At 43.6% G+C, this 25,174-nt stretch overlaps 1 protein-coding gene and 1 long non-coding RNA gene across 2 annotated transcripts in view; both read left to right on the forward strand.

Moving 5' to 3' along the window:
- Positions 1 to 25,174, forward strand: part of LOC139222978 (uncharacterized) — a 56,081-nt gene that overhangs the window by 4,754 nt on the left and 26,153 nt on the right. The window lies entirely within an intron of this gene.
- plcb3 (phospholipase C, beta 3 (phosphatidylinositol-specific)) overlaps positions 7,594 to 25,174 on the forward strand; it is a 43,734-nt gene continuing 26,153 nt past the window's right edge. Inside the window, exons 1-2 of the mRNA XM_070854896.1 lie at positions 7,594 to 8,119; positions 20,560 to 20,646. Of these exons, the coding sequence (XP_070710997.1) occupies positions 8,021 to 8,119; positions 20,560 to 20,646 (186 nt within the window). The 5' untranslated portion in view covers positions 7,594 to 8,020. The remainder of the gene's footprint in view (positions 8,120 to 20,559; positions 20,647 to 25,174) is intronic.

Genomic DNA, 25,174 nt, shown 5'->3' on the forward strand with positions numbered 1-25,174 from the left:
CGCCCCACCCCCTCTTTCCCTGAACTTTCACAGGACCCCCCCACCGGAGCCTACTGGTCTCATTTTAACACAGTTGGGAGGAAATGTTCTACTGCATGAAATCCAACCATCAAAAAAAGACATTTGATTTCCTCTTCTCCCACTTTAACAGGCTCCAGTCTTTGTCCACAGTGTCCCACTGAACAGCCCAACCCCTGACAAACTTTTTGCCTCTTTAATTGGCTTATTATTTGTCTTTGTGTTCACCATTGGCCTGCCAGAGGCAAACCATTATTCTCTACACCCCTGGTGGGCCTGCACTTCTTTGAGCAGCACTTTGTCCTCACAGAGTATTTACACAAATTGCCCAGAGCTCCAACTGCTTCAAACATTTGGATGATCATTTAACTACAGTTAAAACGCCTCCTCTGGAATGTGTGAAATGCATACAGGCCAAATTTCACACCTAGATTTCAAGATATGCTGCTTAATATACAGAAAATGACTTTTATATGTAAGTCTAGTCCGTGTTTGTGAAAGTAGTTGTTCTCTAAAATTTCACAGAGTACCGTAGTGGGAAGCAGCTGGAGCAGCTGGTTTTTTCTAGTTTTAACTTTTATTCTTCATCTGGAGGCTACGGCAGAGATAAGACCACTGGAGGTGTTCCATTAACAGGAAACCAGTCACATTTTTTCACAGTCTGCCCATTGTGTTATAACAGCAGGGACCCCCGCACCCCAGCCAGGCTGGTTAATAACAAGAGTTTTAATAATAATGGGAGTGTGAAGAGAGGGGGGGGGGGCGAATTCATAATGTCCCTCTCCCTCCTTTGGAGTGTGTATGGGGGTGTTCACATCTGTCAACTTGCTCATAATGCTGTGTGTGTGTGTGTGTGTGTGTTGTACCGGCCCAAGAAGCCATTTCACCAACAACCATGGCAACAAGACATAAAAACCTGAATTATTCAGTTAGCATGTCTGAAACTTACAGTTGAGTAAGCACAGACAGACCAACACACACGCACACACACACACACACACACACACACACACACACACACACACACACACACACACACACACAATAACTTAAACATCCACATGTGAGGCCACAGGGAGGCCAGTATGACGTTAGCATGTAATATTAAAACTGTGGCAGTCTAGGCAGAGTGAAAAGGTACAAGGCCAGTATTTACTGTGTGATGTGTGGGAGTTCAAATAATCTCTCTAAGAATCTCAAGCTTTCAGATAGCCATAAAACGGATCTTATTGGATTCTACAGTAAATGTCCCTGAGCTTAAGCACCGTGGGAGTCTGATACATGATGCAGATCTGCTATTGCCCAACACTGTACTTATACTTACACTGCAATCCTGACCTGAGCGGCATGGCGGTGGCAGTAGACAGCATTCACACCGCAATTTCTCCAGAAATTGCACTTTCTAGTTAACATTAACATTTTTTGTCACATAGTCAAAGGGCTTAGTGATTCATGTCAGTAACAGAGCTCCAAAAGTCCTGCTGAAAATTTGAAGGAGTAGTCAAAACATTCTCTTTCAAGTTGTCACAAGACACCATCATGACACATTTTAAGTGTGTTTACCTCTCCGGTTATCTCTAGGACCATAGAGGGGCTGTTAGAGAGGCTGAACACAATATGTGGGGGGGTGCTGGGATGCCTTTTTCTGCCTATGATCATATATTTTGATGTAGACCACAATCTGTAAATAAGTATTAACTAAAGCTGTCAAATGAACGCAGTGCAGTTAAAACTACAATATTTTCCTCTGAACAATAGAGGAGTGGAAGTATAAACTGGGAAAGAACTCAGATCTGTACTTAAGTGCAGTATCTGTACTTACATGTAAATCTCCACCACTGCCAGGCAAACTGAGCACTGCAAACACATGTACAGTAAGAACATTAGCAGAAGAGACTAATTCTGTTGTTTACTCCCAGTCTCCACTTCCTCTTCTGTAGTGTGACCGAAAGTGACATCAAAGCATCGTCACCTGCTTTTTGTCTACATATTTTCATGGACTTCTGGTGCTGCATTTGGAGAACTCTCAGACATCCTCAGACATTTTGCCTCTGTTTCTTACAAGAGGTCAGGAGTCTAGGAGGCCTACCCCCACAGGGGGGAACCGTGGAGCTGTCCCTGTTGAGCAGGCAGCTCTGTGAGCCAAAGCAAGAGGGCAACAACCTGAGAGGGACTGTAAAGTCTCCGAGCAGTCTGTGTGATAATACATCTGTTCAAATCTTTTTTTCATTAGAATAAGGTTACACTTTATCATTATAGACACAGTCTTATAGTCTTTTATTCTCTATGTTTTCCCCTGACCCCTGAAGCCAAAAACAACCTAATGCCAACACACCCACAGCCAAATTGAATCCTCTGACCAAGAATTTGTCACACAGAGCAAAAGTGTTTCCAATTCTTATGTAACAAACAGCATGATGGATTTAACACGTAAAATAAAATATTATGATAATATAATAAATACTCAAGCGTATGAAGCCACCACAGAAGATCTGTATTAAATTGTATCTACTGTACTTTATTCTATATTTTCTATATTCTATTCACTGGCTGTCGTGATTTCAGGTTGGAATCACAATCAGTGTCTCTGAGCTGAGTACCTTGCTTTAGCCTGTGTCACATACATGTATTAGCCAACTGTACACACAACGGTTTTACCCTGAATCACTTGTGCAAATACACCCATGCTTAATAGAGACAGGTGTGCACACACACAGAGGTAGGCTACACCCCCAGTATTCATACAAATGAAGCTGAAACGAACACATCCACATTCCAAAGTGTTGCTCAATCCAGCCAGCGCTGCACACAGAGGGAGGGGTAGTGTTGCCATGCAGCCACTAGATGACAGTATAGGATTATTTTGCAGCGATGCAGAGACAGCAACAATGTAGGAGAGTGAAAATCTTAGGTTTAGTCCCCCCCATGTGGAGCATTGAGAGGCCGTAGGGGTAGTCATTGACAGCTGGAGCTTGAATTGTTTGGACAGAGTGGACCTTAATGAATAGAAGTATCATGACAGCAAATTTCAATTCTTGCTCATATCCATGTGCATTGTCCATGAATGACTGTCCTGGGGAAACAGAACTGTAATCAGCACGTTGTTCACACGCCCATATGATAGATTTTCTACTAAACACATCGACAATAAACCCTGTGATGTTATGGAGACAGACTGGTCCGGTCTCCAGTGAACTGTCGGCAACTTCAGGCCAAAATCTGAGCAGCGCTGCAGCGAGTAATCTGATTAAGTTTTTATTGCTGCTGTTGACTGAGTCAGACCTTTCTTATTAAAGCTAGAGTGTGTACTGTGCATGCTTTAGTGTGTGTCTGTGTGTGTGTGTGTGTGTGGAGAGAGAGAGAGAGAGAGAGAGAGAGGGGGCAGTGTGTGGAGAGACAGTGAATATGCCTGTGTGTCTTTATACAATGTGTCTTTGTGAGTCCTTGGCATTGCGTTGGAGAGAGAAAGATCTGGCTGTCACTAGAGAGAGAGAGAGAGAGAGAGAGAAAGAGAGAGAGAGAGAGAGAGAAATGAGTGGTTGGGGGTCTTCCCTTTCTCCGCAGCATCTTTTCCATGTGTCCCTCACTTTGTTCCATTTTTAACCTCTGTTGTGGTGGTCTGTCCCCCTTTGTCTCTTTTCATAACCCTCTTTATTATGAGTTCTCTTTCTGCTTTCTGACATCTCACACTTGTTCCAAACTCTCCCCCTTTCCTTGTATCCCTTCTTTCACTCTCTCTTTCTTACTTACTTTCTTTCCAACACTTGCTTTTTACTGTATTGGAAACAGAAAATAAAAGGACTAGATACCTTGGCTTCCTTGTTAAATTGAACAGAAAAAAGTAAATGCCTGAACATGATTAGATCTCATGCTCACTTCAGTTACATTTCCCACGAATGTAAATTATCCATTTCACACCCCTGGCCCCTCTCCCCTCAAATCCTCCTCTTTTTTCAAATGATACTTCCTTTTGCTTTGCTTGTCTTCCTTTGCTCACTTTCCTCGCTCAGTTTAATCCCCCTCTTTTGTGGTCCTACAGGGACGAATGTTTATTTACAAGGCACATTTAATTCTAGCTAAAGCCAATGTGCTTTGCATTAGAGAGCAATCAGCGGAGGCACAGCAGTGTTTTGGACTAAATGCTAATGTCAGCATGCTAACATGCTGATGTTTATAGGCTAACAGTTGCTAATTAGGACTAAACACTAAATACAGCTGAGGCTAATAGGCATGTCATTAATTTTGGAGGTCCGTGGTCATAAGTGTTGGCCATATTAAAACATTGCCCTGGTTATGGTACTACATGAAAAGTAATGGGATCGCTAAAGTTATTACAATTCAACCTGAGGGGAACATGAATTATCATACCAAATGTCATAGCAACAATTCCAGAAGTTGTCAGGACATGTTACTAAAATCCAAAAAATATGAATTTGCTGGTGGCAGCATGGTGGTGCTGTGGTTAGCACTGTTCCCTCACAGCAAGAAGGTTCCAGGTTCAAATCCCGGTTTGAACCTGGAATCTTTCTGAGTGGAGTTTTGCATGCTAGCGTATCTCTGTATGTGGCCCTGTGATTGGCTGGCAACCAGTCCTGGGTGCACCCCGCCTCTCGCCCGCCTCTCGTCAGCTGGGATAGGCTCCAGCTCCCCCGCAACCCTGGCGGATAAGCGGTATAGATAATGGATGGATGGATTAACCTGCTGGTCATGAAAGTCATTAGGCTTCATCCTCTGGGAACCATGAACATCAGATGGATGTTAAGACTTGCACAGGTTTAATGAAAACTTTGACCTGCTAGTAGGTCCGCAAGACAAGTCTTTATGGTTCACCTTCTGGAGGCCATGAATATGTTCACCACATTTCAACATGCCACTAAAACCCCAAAATGTCCAGCTGATGGAGGCACTACAGGAATAGGCAGGATAGCATCTGTCCAAGTTGTCAGGGTTCATCCACTGGGGGCCATGAATGCCTGAGCCAAATTCCATGGCTATTTATTCAACAGTTGTTCAGATATTTCAGTCTGCGGCAAAGCGGTGGACTGAAAAACTAGAAAGCAACCCTGTAAACACTCCACAGAAACAAAACTACCATCAGAGACATGCACAGATACAACCACACATAACTGACTATGGCACTTCACTGTGGAGAGCAGGACCACAGCATGACCACAGGTAGATCTTATTCAGTCCAGTCATAAGATATCTGGCTGGACTGTAGTCAGAAAATGTGCTGGAAACCATTAAGTAGAAATATGACATTGATTCTGACTAGAGAGAAAACCAAGAGACAGAACGTCTACTCTTGTTACAGAATGCTAAATATTGATGAATACATCTACATTTATTCAGATGAGCACCGTGTTCACTATGTCCTGCTGACCAATGGGAGCTGGACACCTGTTGGAATGATGGAAAAACACAGAGGAGGAGAGGGGGGAGTGTTTCTATCTGGAACAGTGAGAGGACAGAGAGAACTATAGAGAGAGTGTATTTGTAAAGAGAGAGAGAGCGAGCAGGAGGAAGGGGAGAGATGGGTGAGTGGAGGGGGGAGGCGGTCCATTTACACCACAGGTGCCTGCACTTCAAAAGCAGCGTTCAGCACAACATTGCTTGGCTAAAAAGACGTTCATTTGTGTGTATGTGTGTGAGAGAGGGTAGAGGGTGTGTGTGTGTGTGTGTGTGTGTGTGTGTGTGTGCGTTTGATTAGGCACCACAGAGACACAATGTCCCTGCTTATGAGTGTGTGTGTGCAGCGCTGTTGAAAGAATGCATATGCATGTGTCCATCCTGTATTTGTTTGTTGTCATTTGAGAGGTTGTGTGTGTGTGTGTGTGTGAATCTGGGCTGTAACTGAGTCCAGATTAAATTGATCTTGAGCCATCACACACACACACACACACACACACACACACACACACACACACACACACACACACACAATCTGTCTGGCTGCTAAATTGTTAAACAATGTATCCCCGGCTGGCTGTGTGCACCTCCACAGGATCATGTAACACTGACACCAGCCCTTTCTGGACACAAATACAGGATTGTGTTTTCATGATAGATTATTTCTGATTAATTTTTGTCGATTTCCTCTGAATTTCTCTTCCCTCGCTCTGGTTTTGGTCAATGCAAAGCACACGCTGCGGCATAGCAGACATTCCTGCCGGGTGTAGTTAGGGAGTTGGAGAATGGCAACGGTTGCCAAAAAAATCTGTTGCTCCGTGGTGCATTTTTTTTTTTAATGAGAAGTCGAAGTTGTAATGTTGCTTGGCAGCCGGATTTGGGCGGGATTGGACCTCAACTGTGCAGCCTCCTCTGCTCTCACGCTTCTTAAAACATGATACGCTGCCACTTGCTCTGGAGTAGGCAGGGGAAAGTTACCTGATGACTTTCAGCAGCTTCTGCACCTTCAAATCCTCTGAATTATTCCCTGCTTACATAATGAAGATTTAATATCGTCATGTATAAAACATACTGTTAATCTCACAATCTTGACTGCCTGAGTAACACAACCGTTCAGTGTCTGGTTAACTTTTCGACTTGCTGGCCAAGAACAATGGTAGATGAAAAAAATCCAGTGGCCAAGCAGGTTTTCTACTGGCCAAAAAAAGCCTTTGTGGGTCATATATATATTTATTTCCATGCTTTTCATTGAGGCCAGAAAATCTGAATCAGCATTATTTGAATATAATGATGAACACAAGTATTTGCTGTTAAATGTTCTTCATGTAGATTTAAATGCTTTGCAAACCTATTGGATGATCAGTCATTTTATCATCATGCATCATCATCATGCTCTCTGCCACAGGTTACACTTCACACTGTTTAGGTGTGTGTGTGTCAAACAAGAGGACAGACACAGCGCGCCCATAAAAGACACCAAAACATGGTGGTTATTTATTCCATCATTATTTTGGTACAGATAGCCCTCTGAGATTTACTCACCGAACAGAAAATCTACCAGCATCATGTGCTTGGTGGGTTGGACCTGCAACTGTGTATCCCCTATTGCTTCAAACAAGGACATGTCAGAGTTGCATTGTGGGAGGTGTAGGATCCAACATATAAGTCTTCAAATAAATCAAGATATCTGAGGCTCTGCTGCTTTGATTTTGATGATTCCTATTAAGAAATCTGCCAACTTTATAGAAGTAAAGCACTAAACCAGCACACAGTGGTTTGATTTGAAGTAAACACAAAAGGTGTGAACACCTTGAGTAAAGATGAGCAGGAGGAACTCTATACTATTTAAGATGCTCATATTAATGTAGACTGTAGGAGACATGCAGACAGTGTAGGGCAGAGGAACTGGATTAAAACACACCCCCTTTCACCCAAACTCTGACCCCCCTCCTCTCTTCTCTTCTCTCTCGTTTCTCATTCACTCAGCGCTATCTGTCCTTCTCCCTCTCTCTCTCCTCTCGGAATCTTCTCTTTCCCCCCCTCCACGGAGAGCATGCAGGGAGGAGAGGAGGAGGAGAAAAGAGGAACCGCGTCGGAGGCGACAAGAGAGAGAGAGAGAGGAAGTGGAGAAAGTTGGTAGAGGAGCGAGAGGAGAGGAGAGGGGTCGACCAGATGGGAGGAAGGAAGGAAGGGATCTCTCTGCGCGATTAAAGGATTCTGCATTAATAAACAAATATGAATCAAAGCCTGTAATTTAAAAAAAAAAAAGAAAAAAGGGGGGAGTTACAGGCGCGTCACCGCGTTGCGTGGACGCGGACAAGACAGCGGCGGCTAGAAAGAGCCAAGTCCTGTCTGAGTGGATTTTACTCCTCATGTTCTTCAAACTCTCGGTGAGCTTCACTAACTTTTAAGGTCGGAAAAACTTTCCCTCCCCTCGGACTTTCTGTGAACTTTCTCCCCGGAGAAGGAAGGAGCAGCTCCGGGGTGGAAGTGGAAGGAAGGAAGGAGGGAAGCGGGGCTTGTTCCTTCCGAGGAGTCCAGCTCTCCGTAGCCGGGGTTTAGGCGTTGGCACCCGGGCAGGGAGTCCCTCGCCATGGCCGGGGCTAAGCCGGGAGTCCACGCGCTGCAGCTCAAGCCCGTGTCCGTCCACGAAACGCTGAAGAAGGGGGGCAAATTCATCAAGTGGGACGAGGTGAGAATGACGTGTTTGACCTGTTTGATTTGTGCTCACAGAGCCTTTAAAGAGTGAGATGGTTCTGCTGTTCGCTCCTGAGGTGATCAGACAGGAGGCATGACAGCCTGCCTCTGACAGTGGGCCCGCTGTTGTGGAGTGACACATGAGACCAACGAGTGTGTGTGAGTGTGTGTGAGAGAGACACACACACACACGGATAAAGTGTGTAGGTGCGGTGCAGGTGTGTGCACAACACACACTGAACACAGGAGCCCACTATATGTGTGCGGGTGTGTGTTAATCAGATTCTCCAGACTAGTAGAAAATTCCCCCGGAGTTGCCAGCAGGCAGCACTGCTTCAGTGTGTGTGTTGTGTTGTGTTGTGTTGAATTCTTGTCAAGCCGGTTTTCCTCGGGCTCGGGTTCACTTCAGACGCCCTCTTACACCCTCTTTTCTCCTCTTTCCTTCTCCTTCTGTACTCCCCCCCTCCCTCCTGTTTTTCGCAGCGGACTAGAGGAGAAAGCACCTGTCTGAGTGAGGCTTCCTCTGTTTGAACTGTCTGGGGTCTTGACATGCGAGTCACACTCTGAAATCTCACTTCAGCGACCTTGTTACAACTTTATTAACATGTTCATTGTGGCTGAATCATGACGACACTTGGGTTTGAATGTGTTTTCCCTGCTCTATTTTTCCTTCCGCGTATCTCTGCAGCAGCGTGTCTGGCAACCCTGACATGCGCCTTCCCGTGTCATTGACCATATTAAGTGTGTGTGTGTGTGTGTGTGTGTGTGTGTGTGTGTGTGTGTGTGTGTGTGTGTGTGTGTGTGTGTGTGTGTGTGTGTGTGTGTGTGTGTGTGTGTGTGTGTGTAGGGGATTTCTGAGACAGACTGCAAGGCCATTCTACTAGAGAGAGGGAGGACGTGTGTGTGTGTGTGAGTGAGGCCCTGTGTCTGAGCGCCCATCAATGATTAACCTGGTTGCTGACTGATCTCTCTCTGACTGTGGGCCTGTGTCTTCCATTTGGAAACTCCTGTCCAGGATTTACAGCACAATTGCATGCAAGTGTGTGTCGATCGTGGGTATCCTGCAAGGAAAAGTCCACAGTTCCAACAGGGCTGTAATCATAAAGGCACTTGGCAGATTTGTGGTCAGGTGTGGTGTTGACACTCGTGCAAGCACACAGTGACATGCAGAGAAAAAATGGAGGTGATGGTTTGAGTTTATTAGCTTTACACACATTGCAATGATGATGACATGATGTGTGTGTGTTTGGCCTTTGAATAAGGCTCTTGTCACGCAAACAGTGAATACCACTGATTTCCTTTCTTTCTCTCACACACCCCAGCTCTCTCCATGTCTCTCTCTCAAAGGGAATTCCCAGGAAATAGTTATGCTGGTGATTAAGTGTGTGAACGCTCTCAAACATGTGCATGCTGTCTCCTTGTCTATCCTCCATCCCCTCTTCCCCCTTCATCCCACTAACATCAACAAATGAATTACGGAGAATAAATGCAGAGAGAGAGTTAGAGAACACTTCTGAGGGAGGAGGGATGATCGTAAGGTATTTACAGTGGGGTTTGTGCAAAGTCTTGGGAGTTTGGAAAAGTGTTTGGTTTTAACTCGAGTCTTAAATGTTTGGAAAAGGCTTAAATTCAAATCTACTCCTTGAAAAGCGGCAAATTTTTCAGCATAATCTGGTGTTTCATCTGCACAATCACTTACTCATGTGAACCCTAGCAAGCACTAAATAATCCTGATCAAAACATACAGTCACAGTTACTCTGGTAAAATAAACAAAGTGACAATATACATTGTCGCCTGTGCTCTGTAAAGTTTATTTTTCACTATAAAGTTATGGTAAAGGCTACAGGAGTCTGGATACTCTTAGTTTAAGTACCTTGAAAATGCTTGAAAAGTGCTTGAATTGTGCTCCTAAAAAGCTGGAGGAACCCTGTTACAGGATTCAAACACGCTCCATTGTTAAACGTCGGTGTCATAAAATCAGACCGTGGCTTTGACGGTGCAGATCCCATCTCTGGCCAGCGCTTATATTCCTCAAATTAAGTGCAGGGGCTGACTCACAATTCAGGATCATAAAGATTATGAAGTGTGAGGCTGAGAACGTTCTCTGGCTCCAGCGCTGTGCTTTTCTCTGTTCACTAACATTGTAAACTGAAAATCCTCGAGTGCTGGACTGTGGTCGGACAGAACAAGCAACTTTAAAATGACACTTTGAGCTCTTGGAAATCGTTCGCATTTCATTTCTCGCTATTTTCTAAAACATTTTAAACTGTTGAATGAAAAGCTCAGTCAGTGATTAAAATAATCAAGAGTTATCCAGCTACCATCAGGCATAATCCTGCTTAGTGAGACAGGCTTCACATCCTAATAATCCTTGTTTCTTTTGTCAGAAAACAAGGCTTCTGCTTCTCCAAAACTTGTGCCAAATGCATAATATAAACGCTCATTTTTATTATAATTGTAACCCCAAATCACCCAATTGATACCAGCATAGGACCTGAGAGGTTTGAAAGACAAAGCTAGACTATTTAACAGTTACATTCCTCATGAAACTTTTTCTTAATATGGCATTTGAATGCCTGGTATGAAGGCTGCGTTTCCAAACCTTGTAAATTGACAGAAAAAGACAGAAAAGCAGTTTGTCCAAGTTCAGATGGGGCCACTGAAGGTCATCCATTTCAAACTGAGCATGACTCAGATTTACCCAAACTGTGCCACAGAAACAATGTTAACAGTAAGTTTCTTACAACGCGTTAAGCTTGATATTTAGGAGTAATTGATCAACTGGATGTGTGAAAAGCCCAAATAATCATCTAATAGGAAATGTGCTCGTCTCAAGGCAGTCTTTTCACAAGTTTTCACAAGGAGCTGAGAAATGCTGGTCTACCGGGGACACATGGTTTATTTTAGTGTCTGTCTGTTCTCTAACAGGGAAGCTGACCAATGGGCTACTGTCCCAAAAACCCGGTGTATTCCTTTAAGGGCTTAACAAAGTGAGAGAAGAATTAGGACACACACACACTCACAGAGAGTGCCTCAGGGCATTGCAGTGTGTTTACATGAAAACCCCACTTTTGACCCCGTCCCTCTCTTTTCACCCCCTTCCCGTCACCATGTCCTCCCTCCACATGGCTTATTTCTTCCTCCTCTGTCTTCCTTCTTTACATCCCTTTATCATTTTAGCTTCTCATTTTCTCCTTTTTCTTTTCGATCCTATGCTCATCTGTCACTGTGCTGCTGCTGTCGTCTACTGTAGGCCCATCAAGTGACACACACACACACACACACACACACACACTGACTCATGCAGGGGGGAGGAGGAGGAATGCATTCCAAATGGACCGTCTTTCTTCTTGTGCTTGTGTACACACGTGTCCTCATGTATGTGTGTGTGTGTGGTTGTTTTGTTCTGTGGGTGTGTGTTTAACGTTGAATGACTTCCTGTTCGAGCTTGTTGTAAGGCTCCAGAGCCAAACCATTTTCCTTCTCCCTCCCTCCCTCCCTCCCTCCCTCCCTCCCTCCCTCCGCCTGCTGCTGCCGCTCCGCCCTCTGCAGCCCGGCCGCAATTCAATTTAGATGAATTCCAACTGGAATTTAGTTAAAATTCCTCCCAAACAACCAATTAAACAAACGGAGACAGACAGCTTGTCTATAGAGCAGCTTTGCTCTCTGTCCGTGTGCTGTCGACTGCCTTGATGTGACTCTTACAAGTATGCAAAAATCACCTCTACACCTCACGTTGACATTTGCCTCCTAGAGTGTTTCCAGCTTTCATTCAGCCGGATTATATTTGCACCTGGTATTCAAATGCCACTTCCTTGTACGTTATGCACGTTTGCATATACATTCATTCGAAACGGGTACTGAATTAGCACAAAAGAAGACTTTATCTCAAGGTACAAACGCTCTCACATGTTTGTAGGATTTTATTTGTTTATGCTCACGTTGCACAACTACAAGCAGCAAACCAGGGCTCATAAACAGTCATAAAACACATGGTCACATGGTTGCATCGCTAGTTTCTCATTAAACGGACAGAGTTTTGCGATCATTTGGGGGGTTAGAGGCCCTGGCTCCAGTTCAGATCCCTGTGAGTTGAGCGAAGCATAACGTGCCATAAATGTTGCATTTTGAGGTTGTTTCCTACAGTTTGGTTGGGATTGTTAAGTCAGACCCTGGCAGACTGCACCCGCGGTTCATCTAAAAGCAGTTTAGGACTATAATCTTGGCAACAGCTGAGGATATAGGACACTTTAATGCTGCTGTTGTCCTCAGTGTTGTCAAACCACTGACTGCAGACACTTGTTCCCCTTTCACAAATATCCTGACTAAGCACCCTCGTCTAGCTTAAAGATGCACTCTCAAGCGCCTACGTGCTGGATTTTGGGTGATCCATGCTTATAAGTTAATATCACTCGTGCAGCTGTTTGAAAACGGCCAAATATCTAGTCCTCAACTACCTGGGATTGTGTTTTTTGGATATTTTCCGTGCATCTGAGTCTATCTAAACCTGAATTATGGTCCATCAAACTATACTGCAGATAATAATGCAGGTTGTAAATTTGCCTGTCAGCTACTTTACTTTCTCTTATGAAGCAACAGCCTGCAGCCACTTAGCTTAGCTTAGCATCAAGAATTGGGAATGGTGACCCAGATTTGACAGAAGCTCACTAATCATTCTGTTATATCTTTTTTCCGTCCCCTCAAACTGAAGTGAAAAACTAAGACTACACGCAAAAAAAGGTTAGCTGTTTCCCTTGTTTCCCAGGTATCGATCTTCTCATCTAACTCTTAGCACGAAATTGAACGCCAGGATTTCCCAAAATGTCAAACTGTTTCTTTAAGGTTGCCATTGTCAACCACAGTGTAACGGCACTGGAGATCCACTCAAGACTGACCAAATCAGATAACACATTTCTCAGCAGTATTTTCCTGTGATAGGGTGACTGAAATCTAGTTTTTTTTAAAGTATGGTTTTCCACAAAATCATATGTCTCTATTACAGAAATTGTTTCAAAATGCATTGCTCTTATAAGACTGCATTTTCTTTGAAAACATGGATATTTAGATCAAACGATTAAGTTCAGAGTAAAAGACCTATCAGTGGAACCCTCTCCCCACTCTTCTTACTGTACACTTTTTTCCCCCTGCGTGGTGAGACTTGTCGAGCAGCTCCTCTCTATTGTCTTATTTCTGCCCTCTTTCCCTTCAGCCGCTTCTCTGTAAACACTCGTTTTATATCGCTGCATGGAATGTTTTTATGATGCCACAGCACTGATAAAAACTGCAGCAGCCTCGAACGATCCTTGCTCTCCTTACATGAGCTAAATAAGAAAAGCATTTTCGGAACGTCCTCACTGCATTTGTGCTGTTCATGTGTCAGCACGCGCTACATTGGATGTGTTGAAAGTCTTGACACAAAGGAAAATGGTTTCACAATTGCTGGGAAAGCATTTGACACCTGAAATGTGACAACCAATTTTTCAAAATCAAATTTTTTCAAGTTTCCATCCTTAAAAACAGGTCTCTTTTGTTAGCAGAGGTGCTGCGTCATTGTGACCGTATGGGAAAGCACAATGGTATTTTCAGAAAGTGTGTGTGGCATCACATTGATGCATGGAAGCAACAAGCCACACATTGTTATGATGAGACTGCGAAGAGGTAGATGTGTAGGAGCCGAGAGGAGGAGGAGGAGGAGGAGGAGGAGGAAACGCAGGCTCGTGTGAAGGTCTAACGCCATGCCGAGAAACGCTGTCGACATCCTGACGGAGTGGTGAGAAGCAAGGGATGGATGGGTGGACAGAAGGAGGGAGAGAGGGAGGTGGAAGGTCAACCACAGCCACATGTGAAGTGTGGGACGGACATCTGGACTCCACTCTCCTCCTCCTCCTCCTCGGCTCTGCTCACGATTTGACTTCCATTCCATTCCACTGTAGCCTTGCTGTGTCTCTGTATCCGTGTCCCTGTGTCATCTTTCCATCACTCTCTCTTCCTCCTTCTATCAGTCTTGGCCTGCTTCCTGTCTTTTGTGTTTTCGTTTCCTCTCCCTCCTCGTTTGTTTTCTTTTTATTTCGTCCTCAGTTTTGATCTCTGTCTGATCTGTTGTATTAACACTCCTAGGGTTAAGGGTCTTTGCTTATAAATTCTCCCTGTTACAGGGCGCGAGCATCAGTGCAGCGTCTCAGTGCAGTTGGTAGAGATCTTGTTTGTCCCCACACACTGACTGTTGTTTGTCGCTGTCCTGTGAAAACCATGTGTCTCCAAAAATCTCAACTTTTCATGGAAAAGAATCCTGTTGTTTTCAGCTTTGCGATAATGTGTTTTTTGCTCCAAGAGGGGTTTTAAATGTGTTAAAAACAAATAGGGGAGAATTTCCCCCAGATTTACATGGTTAACTTTTAGCCCCAGTGTTTCTCCTGTCCTCTGTTCTCTGACAGTGGCTTAGATGTCGTCCACAAACTAGAAAATGAGTGGTTTGATCCCCGGCTCCTGCAGGTCTGCATGTCAAAGTGTCCTTTTGGCGAGACAATGGACGTCCACTTGCTGTGCTTTGGCGTGTGAATGTGTGAATAATTAGTTTCCATTGGCAACCTGCCTGTATGAATGCTATGTGAATGGGTGAATGTAGTTTTAAAGCAGTTTGATTGGTTGAAAACACTAGAAAGGTGTTATGTCCCTTTTACAATTTGATACAGATCATGGTTAGTATTGATCCATAACGGCCGATGTGATAACAATGTCCAGTTATTAAAATGACATTCAAAATTCAAAGTAGGCAGGTGTGTTTCTTCCTTGTGACAAGGGTGTCAGTGCAGGATAATTTGATTCTCCCAATTTGCGAGGGAAAAATGGTGGAAAATCAGAATAAAACAAATCTTGCCACTTTATTTAGCTAAATGTGACCTGTATACACTGGGGTGTTGCTCAGTAGGGAGAGCATGGCATGAGTTATCACTGGCAGGGTTAGTAGTTCATTTCCTGCCTAGATTTAGATCAGATGAAGGCTAAATGACCCCTGTGGAGAGCGGGATAAGTTTCGTATGGGAGTATATTTACACCTGCAGTGTGTAATGCTCTTTTGATAAATACATGCACCACTAAACTAAATATTAGCTTGACTGACCCGCTAGTTTTTTTTTTTTATTTCAGTGCTATATTCTATATCTTATTTTCCCCCTCTGGCCCCACTCCTCCCTCTCTCCTCTCTCGAGTCCAAAGGTTACCCACTGTCATCAACTTTTACCATGTTGCCAAAGCAGCAGCTCAAACACTCTCACACTAAGTGCACACTGGCCGTCTTTCTCACACCACTCCTGACAGCCGCCGCTGAACACACACGCAGTACGACGGACCAAAGGTGCACTTGGAGCGACCGCTTTTATCAGTGTCTCGCTAATGGCTTTCTCCCTGCATTGTACAACACAGGCACACGCACACACATTAATTTGCGGTGAGGGCACTATGTAGGAAGAGACGTAGACTAGCAGTTTGTCTTTCTACATGTGCACGCCTTTATTTTTCTCATTAGCTTGTGTCTGTCCATGTAAGGCCTCAGCCTCAGAGGGTGGTCCGTCCGCCGTGTGTGTGTGTGTGTGTGTGTGTGTGTGTGTGTGTGTGTGTGTGACATAACAGTCAGGTAATGATGGTGTTTGTCAGAGGGTCAGGGCATCCAGGAGGGGGTCTGGAGAAAGAGACATTGGGTTCAATCTATTAAGGAGGAAAAAAGGACTCAAAGAGAGTGAATTGAAGGCATGATTGACATGGAGAGGAAGACAGACATGAAAGAACAAAGTAGAAAAAAAAAGAAAAGCGAGACTTTATAAGGTTCCTACATATGGCGGTTAATTAGCGAGTGGGTGAGCTCCAATTATAGACCTGCCACCCACACACACACACACACACACACACACACACACACACACACACATATGGGTGCATGTTTACGGTAAGCAAGGTGTGTGTGTGTGTGTGGAGGGCATGCACTAATGATTTCCTGGTTAGGTTTCTTACATTTACTCTTCATTAGGAAACTGAAGTGACCTTTTGTGCTATCAACCACACTTCAACAGGGCAACTGCAGTGACCCTGTACAAGGAAAAAGTGGTTATACAAAATATAACTTTTCTAATCTTTTTTTCAGTAGCGTTATCCTTTTTGAATATTTTTATACATGAAATGTTAGAAAATAGTGAACAAATGACTTGTTTTGTTAAATCAACAGTTCAAACCCCAAATATCTTTAATTTACTATATAAAACAATGAAAAGCAGAAAATCCTCACATTTTGAAACAGTACATTTTTTTGCTTGATTTAAATTATTATGTAATAATAAAAGTTAAGTGTGTTACTTTGTGGACACACATGAAGAGATTGAAAGAGCAGATGATTTATGAAAGAAAGGACAGAGAGGAGTGTAACAGAAGTGTGTGTGTGTCACCGTGAAAGGCAGCTCTGGAAAGCAACTGTCACGTATATAAAACTCCGTAGGCACAACATGCAAAGATATCTGACTACAATTTTGTGTGTGTGTGTGTGTGTGTGTGTGTGTTCAGCGTCCTGTCTGTGTGGCTTGAAAGCTATATGGGAGATGTTGTTCTATTACTGGTCACATGAGCCCATAGATCACATTCCTCTGGGTAAATGTGTATATGTGTGTTTGTGTGCCGGGTCCCAGTGGAAATCCCCAATCTACTTCAAAGTGTATAGTGACCCTGGATATATGCTGCCTAAGTATAGTCAATACAGAAGAAGAGACCCGGTGATATGAACTGGACCCATGAACGGTCGAGCCACTCCATTTAACGTGTTAACCCAATAAACTAAATGAGGAACAAAAGGAGTTCGGAGAAGGAGAAGTCGTTCCTACAGAGGTCATTTGAACTGTGAGGGTGCGTAACTGGAGCACTTTGTATATATATTATACTCCAAAGCATTGTACTTCCATGTTCTGAGCAGAAATAATCTGAGTTTCCAAACCAACCCAAATCTGGCCGCCATATTACACCAATCATAGCCAGTGCCATGTCAGCACACTATAAGCACCTCTATGTTTTCAGTAATCACACATTGAGTGTGTGTTGAGTGTATGAAGTGGCTTACCCATGACCAAATGTATCACATTTAACACAGGGCTTATATGTGAAAGTGATATTTTTGCTTGCTGAACGTGACCTCATGACCTCGACGGATGCTCCTCTCTCCCTCGTCCTGTTCCTGCTGTCCGCCACAGCAGCCATGCTGTAGTTTTACAGTAAATTACATTGTATGAGCGCTGCTCAACAAATAAGAATTGTTTGCTGCACAATAGCAATGCTTTCTTTAAAGTATTCATCCAACATTTTGCACTTTCTAATGTTTTTTAGCAAGGTGGATGGAGCATGAAATGCAATGTGATGTTGCTCATACTGTTTCACTTACAAGCTGTCATCACTGTTTTTAAATGTAAGTGTGTAAAGCTGAAAACTTATGTGGATTTTTTTTTTTTGTGTGTGTTGACAAGCTACAGCAAAGAGTACTTGGAATTTTTAACAATGATCTCATTTGCCTCCAACGACCAAGCCAGACACTTTGCAAATTTGTAAATGATTCCCGGTAGCTGCATTAAATAGAAAGCACAGTTGTCTCTGCTAACACTGACAGAAGTTGATTGTGTTTTCTTTAAAGCACTGGCTGTGGGGACATCTGGACTACAGTCACCTTCTGTCATCTCGGAGCAACAAACCTAGCGGACAAAAGATAAATTGACTTAAGCCATTATGGCAGCAGATATGCACGTTATAAAGAACTGTCCAGCACTGACATTTGTGGCGTCAGCTGAAAACAGCATCAGACATCAGGTCGCAGCCTGAAGATGGAAATCTCTGTGTGAAATTGGAGTTGTACAGTTTTCCACTGGTTCCAGTGAGTAAACACAGGTCACAAGTTCAGTCATTTGTAACTCATAGTCGGCCTCCCTTTTGAAGTGAAACCCAAAGTTAAGCCGTCATTCTATTACTAGATTTATATAAAAGCTTAGCAACAATTCCCTGTAACTTCACAGCTGGTTGGTGCCACAGAGTGAAGCGTCTTTTTGTATCAAAGTCTTCTCCTAATCAGCCAACTTAGAGATGCCCACTTTAAAAGGCTAAATTTAAATCTGCTTATTAAGGTCTCATGATGCCGTTGGACTTCATGCTCTCTTCTACTGCTACTCCTGACCTTTTTTGTTTCTTTTTCCTCACCTTTTCTATTAAACCCTCCCTCCTACTTTTCTCTTTCTCAAACCCTCCCTCTTTTCCTCCTGACCCCATCCCAAACCAAACACCCGCCTCTCCTGCTAACTCCTCCGTTAGCCGACCTTGGAGCCTAAACTCAAGGTATGTTTAGCTTAAAATGTACTAAAATTTGACATTCTCAGGAAATTTAAACTAAGGAGACTTCTTTAACGAACAGTTCATCATTTTGGAAAATAAGCTTATTCGCTTTCTTGTGTTGAGGTAGATGTAGCATGTTAGCTCAGCATGGTGCAGACTGTCAAACGGGGCCTGACGTCTAAAATCACTAATTGTCATTTTTACACATGGTGGTTTTTGTTCAAATGAAACAAACTAGATGTATTGTTTTTTTTGTAGTGAGCTTTAGAGATGCTGGTAGGCAGATTGTGCTACACTCGGACAGAACCAGTCGAGCTGTTTTTCCTGTTTCTGTCCTCGTGCTAAGCTAAGCTAACCTGCTGTGTACAGACATGAGACTGCTGCTGATCTTTTCTCTAACTCGTGCCAAGAGAGCGAATAAGTGTATTAACCAAAACAATGGCTTTTTTTTCAATGAGCTGTATTGACTTTTTCACCTCACCTCAATCATTGGCTTAAAACACCAAATAAGGCGTTATTATCTGCGTACTAATGATTAACCTACCAGTGAGTTCCACCTGAGCATGATTATTATTAGTGTATGTAAAAGAGTCTTTTATGGAAACACTGTGTAACTTCCTTGTCTTTCCATAAGTATCCCACTTCTTTTAAGGTCATTGACAAATTGATTTGCACCAGTTATTTTACATAAGATCATGTTTGTTATGCAGAATCTGAACTCATTCAGAAACCATGCATATGTATGCACACTGAAACCATGACTATGTATGAGTCTGCTGTGTTAAAATCATATGCTTGTAATTCTATTTGTTGTACGTGGTCAGTGTTTGGTTGTGTGTGTTTTTGTAGACTTCCTCTGATATTATGTCGGGGGGGTGGGTGTGTGTCCTGTGTGTTGCCAGGCAGACTTTTCCAGCTCTTCCACGCTCTGATGGTGTTGATGATGCTGATATCCGTGCTCATGATGACATGTGCACATGAGTCATCTGTCACTATAATAACAAACAATCTGCATCATCGTGGTTGTTTCCCAGGATGTCTGGACGTTGTGTTTGTCTGCTGGACCAGAATATGGCCGCTTACCACTGTAATTACAGAGCCAGTAGCTGTGTGTGTGTGTGCGGTCATGGTATCTTGCCTATGACCCCGTAATGATGATGCTAATGACATGTTGATGCAGGCTCCTGTGCCGTCATTATGCTGCACATGAATGAGACCGTCATGCCGGCCAAACCGTGTGGTTTCTAGCATCAAAACAGCTGTTGCATGACACGTGCACACAGACACATAATATGGCTGTCTGTCTTTCTGTCTGTCTGCGATCTCATAAAGGCAAGGCACCATAAAACAGTAGGTCCAGCCACTGCTGTCATAAACAGCTTATTTCACATCGCACTGCCCTCATATATTGCTGTGAGACTTAAAGAGAGTGGCTGCTGCGGTGCTCCTTTACACCAAAAGCGCATTTCCATTTCAGTCAGCAGCCGTTCTTCCTTGGATTATTCCTCAGACGGCTCATACACTGAATTCTGACAGATTATCTCTCACATTTGAATGGTAATGTGACAACTCTAAATGGTATTAATTGCTAAAGTGCAGGAATACAGCTAAAAACTGGTCAGACTGGTGGAGAAACACGAGGCATCAGACAGTCACACAGGCTGTTGCCAAACTCATCTGGATATGAAAATGAAAGTAAATTTTTCTAGATTTCTAGGTAGACTTCCTGGTTTGACCATGCTTTGCAGTCATATACACATAATTTTCCTGTACAATGAGGAATTATTGAGGCATGCCAGGTGTTACATCTCTAAATATAGTGGCTTAGATAATACTGCTGAACTGCTTGTATAAAATCTGTATATATGTCTGATCATGTGTGTTTTTTGGCAGACAACATTGTATCAACACTGCCCTGTTGGTGGACATCATGACAATGTTATCGCAACCAATACAAATAAGATCCAAGTTGTAATAAACTGGACTTATTTGTTAAATGTGATGGCTACTGGTTATAAAATCTGAGCTCTCTGTTGTTGTTCCACGTTCGTCCCTCTAACGTCTCCATTTCTGTTGTTGTCCAGGAGCCCAACAGCGGGCCCCCCACCCTTGTAACCCTGAAAGTTGACCCAGATGGATTCTTCCTCTACTGGACTGGAGGGTCCAACCTGGTGAGACACACACACACACACACACACACACACACACACACACACACACACACACACACACAAGCCAAATGGACAGTTGCCCATATCACAAAAACAAATATGATCAAATACACTCAAAAATAGACCGCAATGGATTTTTAATGCAACAACATGAGTGCTAATAGGGATCTTACATTTGTTATTTGTTTACTTATCCTTTTGTCTTCTGGCTATTTCACTGTCTTTCTAAATACTTGCTTCTTTCCCCTCTCTCTTGTGTCTCTTACTGTGGTTTTATGAAGTCCATTAGTTCAGCCAAAATGGGTTTCATCAATTTGTCCTGGTCTTGTTTGCATCCTCTTCCCCATGCTCCTCCGTCTCCCTGATGTCTTTGTGGTTTTCATCCTTTTAGTCCTCCATCCCCTTCACTCCAACCATCTGTGCTTCCCAACAGCCACCCCTCCCCTCCTTATCTTTGATGGCTGTGCTTAAGCCATTAGTTTAGTAATATTGAATTTTAGGCATTTAGCTGACATAATTAGCCAGAAGCAATAAGCAGTGAGTCAGCAGGATGTAGAGAGATTTTGATTGTGGTTATGTAGTGCAGACGTATTAAAGTTGTTGCATCTTAACATTCATTTTCATCCATACTACTTTTAAATTCCTAACTATTTATCCATACCTCTTATCTTCCATTCATCTGTCCATCTACTATATGTATACACTATATATATCTACTGATGTTGGCCTGGTGAGGCCTCCTGGATCAAATGACATTCAGAGCAGCTCGATTAACTCACCCCACCTCCCCCATCTCTCCGTATGTTTTTCTCCCTCTCTCTGTCTCTCACACACACAGTCCCTCTTTTTATTTCTGTCTGTCTATTTATCCAAAAGGCATTTATGGAATGACCTGTTGATAGCCAATATTATCACTGCGTTGTGTCTGCGTGTGTGTGTGTGTGTGCGCGTGTGTGTGCGTGCGTGTGTGTGTGTGTGTGTGTGTGTGTGCGTGTGTGTGTGTGTGTGTGCGTGTGCGTGTGCGTACATATCGGGGCCAGAGTAGACGTCATCCTGTCCATCTGCACGTGGGCCAGCATGTGTTCGTGCACTCTCATAACATGCCTTAAATACTCATTTTATTCAGATGTCTTGCATGCACATGCTGGTGTGCATGTGCGGTATAGAGATAATAGGCCATTTGTCGCCTGAGGTGCAACTGTGACACTCTTTAGCAAAGAGTTGCACCGCCCGTCATTAAATCTCTTCATCGCGATGATGAAGCTGCTCCGCACAGCAACTGCAAACAGTTTCACGGAGACGCACAACTTGAAACAAGACGCTGTTTAGATGTCACGTTGCATGTGGTGTGGGGGCAAATATGGCTGGAAAGAGAGGCAGAAAACTGCAGGGACGGTCTAGGAGGCAGATCAGCCTTCAGAAAACATCTCTGAAACTGACTATGATACTTAACTTGGATCCAGCCATGCAAATCATTCATTTTCATACTGCAGTGTCAGATTTTATCTTACAACTACTAAGTCAAGGCAACTTCCAGCTGCTTCTAGGAATGTGAGGAAAGGCGGTGCCAGTGCCACTTCATTTGCCGTATGTGCCACAGTGTTTGGCTTTTCTTTCATTACTTACTTACTTAGTGCTTTTCATCTTTGTTAGTGTTGGCACAATGAGTTGGATTGTGGTCACTATTCTTACTTCAGTAGCGGGAATGTTGTTCACTGTTGGCCTCGGCCACACAAAATGATATATGCCTCAAAACATCCAGACCACCCAGGCCAATTACAGGGACATGTGGGTATTCAGGCACGTAGAAACAGGGCCAGATACCGGCAGTGGCTGATAAATGGTAGTTCAGTTTTGTTATGTGAATGTCCAAAAAGTTGTCGCTTTTAAGGCATTTTTTTCAGACTGCACTTCCCAGAAATCACTTGTCAGTCAAAAGCCAGAGCTGTGACATCTGTTTCTTTTTCTCTATATTAAGTTTCTACGATGACGCACGGTTAAATGTGGCTCAGATCTGGACAAACTTTTAGGTCAAACAAAGATTCTCTGCTTCTAAGGTGAAAATAGGCAGACCTACATGTATAGTTACTGTGGCGTCACTGAAGTCCTAGAAGTGACGAGGTAGTGGCTTCAGTGATCCCACAGTGAGCCTTTAATTCAGCGTTGTGGCTCCCCGGGAGATTTCCAACCAGAGCTGAAAAGAAAGAGGACACTGCAACACAGATATTCTTAATGAGAACAGTTAATACGCTTTTACACAGATGACAAGGGTATTCTGGATGGAACCCATTTCTCTGAATAGAGGTACCCAAAATATTTGATCTCCAGTGCAGTTTTTATTTTTGCTGCTCTGCTTTTATTACTTTAAATGTCAAACGATACATTAAAGGATCCTTCCTCTCTGCTCGGACACGATCCAGGTGTGCCGCGTCTGCTCTGTGAGGGTGCACGTGGTCAGTGAGTGGAACTGGACCGCGCTCGCCAAAGGCATTTTTAGAATCCCAGCAAAGACGTACAAGGACGCCGAAAAGTTTATAACCCAAAAATGTCACAGGAACTTTCAACGGTGCTGAACTTGAGATGAGAGGGTAGAAAGTTCCACTTTCTTTAAGAAGGTGAGAAGGACGCCAAACTGCCACTTTTTACGTTTATGTAGGACGGGCAGACATATGCATGAAAGCTCAGCCTCTGAGGATTTCAGTTTAATACCTTTCTACCTTATAATTACATTTACGGAGGAAACCACAGTGTTTTTAAGAGCTGATGAAGGGTATTGGAATCAATTTCTCCGTGCTCCGTGCATCATCCATCATTTTATTCCAGCCTGACTTTATTTGGATCATCTGCCTCCTTCTCCTCACCTCTTCCTTCTCACTTGGTTTACATTTCCTCCTTAAATCAGCTTCATCTCATCCCCTTTCTTCCTCCCTTTTGTATATCCATTTAACCATGTGTCCTTTCACCTCTCCTCCAGGTGCTCCTCCTCGTCTCGTCCTCCATCGCTCCTCTTTCGGTTCGCTTATCCTCATCTGTTTCGTGTCACCTTCAGCTGAGGCCTCGCTTTGTTTAACATTTTCCTTTTAAGTGACTCCACACTTTATTCTCTTTTTCCAGTATTTCATTTGTTTCTGTCTCTTTCCTGACACCTTTTTCTTTAGAACAGCGTTCAGTATTCTTCCTGCTCGACCGGTCAGCTGTGCCTGATATTTTCTTCCTCCATCATAATCTTTGACGTCTCTCTTTCTCTATCTTACTCTCCCCCCGTCCTTCATCCTCCCCCTTTCGGCCAGTTATCTCCCTCCATCCACCATTGTGTAACGTTCAGAGGTTCGGCTTACTTGACCTCTGATGTGAATGTTTGTGTGTGTGTGTGCGTACTCAGAGCCCAGACTTTCCCATAATGCTTGAGTCACAGGCGATAACAACCAACTGTCGCTGACAGACACGCGCGCACACACACACACACACACACACACACACACACAGTGGCTTGGCACAGTGACATGAGGGCAACACACCCCACCATGCGGCAGTCTGCACTGTTTTTCTTTCCCTTTCACTTGCTCGCCATCCTTTTGTTCTTTCTGCCTGTTCATTCCGAACTCTTTAAATCTCTCCACTGTTTGCACTTTGAGAAGAAGTCGTCGTTAACATCATCAGTAACACATTTCTACTTGAAAGAGGTGACTTTATCTAACTGAGGAGCAGCCACACTCTCGAGATTTATAGTCGTTATTATTCCTCGGGTGATCTGTGGGCATATATTGAGCAGGGTACACAGAGGTTGAATTTAATAAAAATATTTAAAAGTAATGACAGCGGGGCTCGGTAACATGACACACAGGCCTGAAATGTTAGTGTAACATGGTGGATAGTGTTTGATGTAGCACCTTGCAGAGATGTGCTCCACGCTGCTAATTTATGCGGTCTGAGGGCAGGTTTGTTCCTGTTCAATTAAACAGTGCATATTTCACTCTGTTTCCAAACTTTCAAACCGTTCCTGTCCAGCAGGAGCTCAGAACAGACGTGCAGTAGGTGACGTGAACCCATTAGATAAATGAGCTCCAGCAGAATAAGCAGTTATTTAATGACCGCCTGTTCACACAGCCTGTTATTGTGTTCAACAGTAAAAATCTGTGCTTCCCTTTGTTTGGGACCAGTTTTAACCCCTTCAGTGACCTCCAAGGGCCCTTGTTACCCTGTTGGGAAACCTATACCCCAGAATATCCTCAGTGCTGCTCGGTGGCTGAGATCCACATGTCTGTAACAACATATGCTTACACCCTCCTTTTAATCCTGCTGCGTGTGTCCTTTTTTCTGTCCTCTGGCCAAACTTCTCCTCCACCTTCTCCTTACATTTGCAACCTAATTGAGATGTTTTAGTTTGAGACAGATGGACGAGAGGGGTTAAAGTGTTCTCTAAAAGAGGCGCGACAGAGCCGTCCATCATTTTACATTGACATGTTGGTTAAAGGAATTGGTTAAAAAGTTTTGGAGACGGCACTGGAGTCCACAGCAGCTACAGTGG

Source organism: Pempheris klunzingeri, chromosome 23 (genome assembly GCF_042242105.1).
Source record: "Pempheris klunzingeri isolate RE-2024b chromosome 23, fPemKlu1.hap1, whole genome shotgun sequence".
NCBI classification, from domain to species: Eukaryota; Metazoa; Chordata; class Actinopteri; order Acropomatiformes; family Pempheridae; genus Pempheris; species Pempheris klunzingeri.